General features: G+C 50.5%; 1 protein-coding gene across 1 annotated transcript in view; it reads right to left on the reverse strand.

Moving 5' to 3' along the window:
* Window positions 1–901: 901 nt before the first annotated feature.
* LOC108800878 (zinc finger protein 585A-like) overlaps window positions 902–5,461 on the reverse strand; it is a 50,570-nt gene continuing 46,010 nt past the window's right edge. Inside the window, exons 6-7 of the mRNA XM_018572862.1 lie at window positions 1,567–1,762; window positions 902–929 (exon numbers count right to left, since the gene is read on the reverse strand). Of these exons, the coding sequence (XP_018428364.1) occupies window positions 902–929; window positions 1,567–1,762 (224 nt within the window). The remainder of the gene's footprint in view (window positions 930–1,566; window positions 1,763–5,461) is intronic.

Raw genomic sequence — 5,461 nt, forward strand, 5'->3', positions numbered from 1 at the left:
CCCGGCCGCCTCCCTTCACAACACCCCTCTCAGTCCGGTCACGATCGGGGACACGGAGAGGTATCTAGACAGGCGACCGAGAGCCCGCAGGACGCTCTCAGAACACTAGTTCCGCACTGGTGCCCAAAGCTATGCAAAGTAGAGAGGGCGCACAGACTGGGCCCACCCAGAGACCACAATACGCCAAGGCCAGTTATTGTACGCTATCTGGACTTAATGGAAGCCCGTGGAACGCGCGTCACAACAAACTTCCCCCCGTCAACCAAAAAAGTCACAGCACACAAAAACGTGCGCGAGGGTGCTGGGCCCTTCCAGAGAAGGGACCTACTTTCCCGGGGCGCAGGGCTCCTGACAGGGGTTGAGACTGGGCGGGCCGAGGTACGGACAGCCCGCCCACCAGCGTCATCAGTTGCTAGGCAGAGCAGACAAAGGTCCCGATCTCTGCTGTCTGTCTCATCTCTGGAGAGATAAGGGAAACCAGGAGGGGGAAGGGAAGGGACACCGACATCCCGCATCTCCAGGTAGGGAGCGGGCGGCTGCTCGTAGTCTTAGAGACCCTCCCTCCGGCGCTCGTCTTATGGACTACGAGACCCTCCCTCCGGCGCTTGTCTTATGGACTACGAGACCCTCCCTCCGGCACTTGTCTTATGGACTACGAGACCCTCCCTCCGGCACTTGTCTTATGGACTACGAGACCCTCCCTCCGGCGCTCGTCTTATGGACTACGAGACCCTTGTGATGGGAATGGCGGGATGGTCTTGTAGGCCTTCAGATTGATACAACCTTTCCCGCACAATCCTAAACAGATTTGGGGTGTCCCGATCCCCATTACAGGCCACGTGACTCTCATGTCTCTGTAGGTCACATGGGTGGGAGTAGCGGGGGAGGGTTCCGCTGTCAATCACGATGATGGAGCCGCCTCACAAGACCTGCAGGATGTCACGTGAGGCAGCGGGATAGGGAACTAAGGGGAAGTGGGCGGGAACTAAGAGGAAGTGGGTGGGAACTAAGAGGAAGTGGGCGGTCCTGGAAGACTGAAAGGGAGTCAGTGAGGGGAAATAGGGAGTCAGTGAGGGGAAAGTAGGGAGTCAGTGAGGGGAAATAGGGAGTCAGTGAGGGGAAATAGGGAGTCAGTGAGGGAAATAGGGAGTCAGTGAGGGGAAATAGGGAGTCAGTGAGGGGAAATAGGGAGTCAGTGAGGGAAAATATACTTTTGGGTCTTCTGACTCTTTAAAAACAAATAACAACAAAGAAAAACATTTAATAATCCAAATCTGAAGACGACTTTTTTTTATCACTCAATCTACAGAGAATCTCCTCGTTATAAGAATAGAAATATTTCATCATAAAATCCGTCTCCGTAGATTTCCTCAATCAGGTAAATCTGAAATGTAAGACACCGCCAGGGTTGCGTGAGACTTCTGATGTTTGGTAAGAGAGGACTTGTCTGAATAACATTTCCCGCACTCAGGACAGGAATACGGCTTCTCCCCCGTGTGACACCTCTGATGTTTACTGAGATCCGATTTACGTGCAAAACGTTTCCCGCACTCAGGGCAGGAATACGGCTTCTCCCCCGTGTGGCATATCTGATGAGCAGAGAGATAGTAGTTTTGTGAAAAACGTTTCCCGCACTCAAGACAGGAATAAGGCTTCTCCCCCGTGTGGTTCGTCTGATGGTTAGTAAGTTCTGATTTACGTGCAAAACTTTTCCCGCACTCAGGACAGGAATAAGGCTTCTCCCCCGTGTGGCATATCTGATGTACGGAAACATAGCACTTTCTTGAAAAACTTTTCCCACACTCAGGGCAGCTATACGGTTTCTTCCCCGTGTGGCATATCTGATGTTTAGTAAGATCTGATTTACGTAGAAAACGTTTCCCGCACTCGGGACATGAATGTGGCTTCTCCCCCATGTGATATCTTTGATGCGTTAGAAGTTCTGATTTTCGAGAATAACATTTCCCGCACTCTGGACACGAATACGGCTTCTCTCCTGTGTGAGTCCTCAGATGTCTGTCAAGTTCTGATTTCAATGGATAATATTGCCCGCACTCGGGGCAGGAATAGGGCATCTTTCCTGTGTGAATTATTTTATGTCTGATAAGTTGGCATTGCCTCGGAAAACGTTTCCCGCACTCCAGACAGGAATACGGCTTCTCTCCTGTGTGGCATCGCTGATGTACAGAAAGATAGGATTTTTGTGAGAAACTTTTCCCGCACTCAGGGCAGGAATATGGCTTCTCACCCGTGTGAGTCCTCAGATGTCTGACGAGTGTTGATTTCCTTGCATAACACTGCTTGCACTCAGGACAGGAATACGGCTTTTCCCCCGTGTGAGTCCTCAGATGTATGTCAAGTTCTGATTTCAATGGATAATACTGCCCGCACTCGGGGCAGGAATAGGGCATCTTTCCTGTGTGAATTTTTTTATGTCTGATAAGTTGGCATTTTCTCGGAAAACATTTCCCGCATTCCAGACAGGAATACGGTTTTTCTCCGGTGTGAGATCTCATATGCCTGACAAGTGCTGACTTCCGTGGATAACTTTTCCCACACTCGGGGCAGAAAAACAGCTTCTCCTCCCTGTGGCATTTTTGGTGTTTATCTAAATTTAGTTTTCTGATGAAGCTTTTCCCACACTCAGTACAGGAAAACATCTTTGGAAGGACGGCCCCGCCCCTCCCGGTCTGAGGGTCCTCAGGAAAAGAGGAATACGATGTTCCATCCACACTGTGGGCTATCAGTTGGGGATTTGTGGTGATCATGTCTTCTCCTGGACTATACTGTGTGATGTCCTCATCTTCTGGAGACAATGTGAGACGTTCCTCTGAGATCTTCCCGACGTCCCGTCCGTGGACTACAAATAGAAAGAAAGAGAGAGAGAGAAGGAGGAGAGAGATATAGAGGGAGAGAGAGAAGAGAGGGGGGGAGGAGAGAGATATAGAGGGAGAGAGAGAAGAGAGGGGGGGGAGGGGGGTTGGTTTATTTATTCCACATCACACAACTTGGTTTTACAGGCAGATGACATCTGAAGATCAGTGGCTGACCTTCTAGTCTATCCCAGCTTTTCTCTACCAGAGTTTAGTGGGACCCTAAGGTCCCTTGGTTCCCAGAGTCTCCTCCTGAGGTTCCTCCCTTGGTTCCCAGAGTCTCCTCCTGAGGTTCCTCCCTTGGTTCCCGGAGGCGCCTCCTGAGGTTCCTCCCTTGGTTCCCAGAGTCTCCTCCCTTGGTTCCCGGAGGCGCCTCCTGAGGTTCCTCCCTTGGTTCCCAGAGGCTCCACCTGATGTTCCTAGAGTCTCCTCCTGAGGTTCCTCCCTTGGTTCCCAGAGGCTCCTCCTGAGGTTCACAGAGGCTCCTCCCAAGGTTTCCAGAGGCTCCTCCCTATAGTTTATTTGAGAGTCCAAACTCCAGCACTCTATAGCTAAAAGAACCAGAAATACCATAAAGAGACCCGATTATCAGAACTCCTCCATACTGTATGATAAACCTCTCATGTTTGGTATCAGTCAGCTCACCTCTGTGCCACCGTTCCTTCCCTGAAGGTTCTACGATCGTATGATGTATGGGGGAGGAGTTCTGAGATATGATGTATGGGGGAGGAGTTCTGAGATATGATGTATGGGGGAGGAGTTCTGAGATATGATGTATGCGGGAGGAGTTCTGAGATATGATGTATGGGGAGGAGTTCTGAGATATGATGTATGGGGAGGAGTTCTGAGGTATGATGTATGCGGGAGGAGTTCTGAGATATGATGTATGGGGAGGAGATCTGAGGTATGATGTATGGGGAGGAGTTCTGAGGTATGATGTATGGGGGAGGAGATCTGATGTATGGGGAGGAGTTCTGAGATATGATGTACGGGGGAGGAGTTCTGAGATATGATGTACGGGGGAGGAGTTCTGAGATATGATGTACGGGGGAGGAGTTCTGAGATATGATGTACGGGGGAGGAGTTCTGAGATATGATGTACGGGGGAGGAGTTCTGAGATATGATGTATGGGGGAGGAGTTCTGAGATATGATGTATGGGGGAGGAGTTCTGAGATATGATGTATGGGGGAGGAGTTCTGAGATATGATGTATGGGGGAGGAGTTCTGAGATATGATGTATGGGGGAGGAGTTCTGAGATATGATGTATGGGGGAGGAGTTCTGAGATATGATGTATGGGGGAGGAGTTCTGAGATATGATGTATGGGGGAGGAGTTCTGAGATATGATGTATGGGGAGGAGTTATGAGACATTATGTATGTGGGGGAGGAGTCATGAGATATGATGCATGGTGGAGGAGTTATGTGATATGATGTATGGGGAGGAGTTATGAGACATTATGTATGCGGGGGAGGAGTCATGAGATATGATGCATGGGGGAGGAGTTCTGAGATATGATGTATGGGGGAGGAGTTCTGAGATCTGATGTATGGGGGAGGAGTCATGAGATCTGATGTATGGGGGAGGAGTTCTGAGATCTGATGTACGGGGGAGGAGTTCTGAGATCTGATGTATGGGGGAGGAGTTCTGAGATCTGATCTTATCTAAGCCTTCTGAACATTGGAATACACACACAGGTGAGGTGACAGAACCTTCAGGAACGCCAACAAACACATTCTATGCAAATTGTGTTATCTTCTCCATTGCATTCAGTACAAGAAATGACTTTGCAGGACGTCTCATGACAATGACCCACCTGTGCTGATCTCTGTAGGCGTGTCCTCCTCTATGGACGTCCTCATCATCCCGGCCTCCTCTATGGACGTCCTCGTCATTCCGGCCTCCTCTACGGACGTCCTCGTCATCCCGGCCTCCTCTATGGACGTCCTCGTCATCCCGGCCTCCTCTATGGACGTCCTCGTCATCCCGGCCTCCTCTATGGACGTCCTCGTCATCCCGGCCTCCTCTATGGACATCCTCGTCATCCCGGCCTCCTCCGTATATCGCTGATCATCCCTCACATACGTCTCTTCTACTTCACCCTCAACTTTCATCTTCATCAGATCTTCACCCTAAACCAACAGAACGGCAGAAAGTCTCATCTGTGACATAGAAGTACTAATGATGTGACATCACATAGAAGATATCCGATTCCCCACATTGTCTCTATGAGCCGCTTACATCTTCTAGAAGCTCCAGCCAGGTAATACAGGGGGCGGGGACATCTCTCATGGTGGGGGACGGTGAGATCTTCCTGGGTGGGGTCCCGGGAATACAGGGGGCGGGGACATCTCTCTGGTGGGTTCCTCTTACTGGATCCATCTGTAGGAGACACACACACTGACTGATACATTGTTTCTATGTGTGTATCAGATGATGGGGGATGTAGGCGGAGCCTCCGTACTGCTCTCTCCTCTTACCCGGTGATGTGAGGGGCGGGGCATTCTCCATCACCACGTCCTTGTAGAGATCCCGGTGTCCTTCTAGATACTCCCACTCCTCCATGGAGAGATAGACAGAGACATCC

The sequence above is a fragment of the Nanorana parkeri genome, unplaced genomic scaffold (genome assembly GCF_000935625.1).
Source record: "Nanorana parkeri isolate BGI_ZX_2015 unplaced genomic scaffold, ASM93562v1 scaffold2148, whole genome shotgun sequence".
NCBI lineage: Eukaryota > Metazoa > Chordata > Amphibia > Anura > Dicroglossidae > Nanorana > Nanorana parkeri.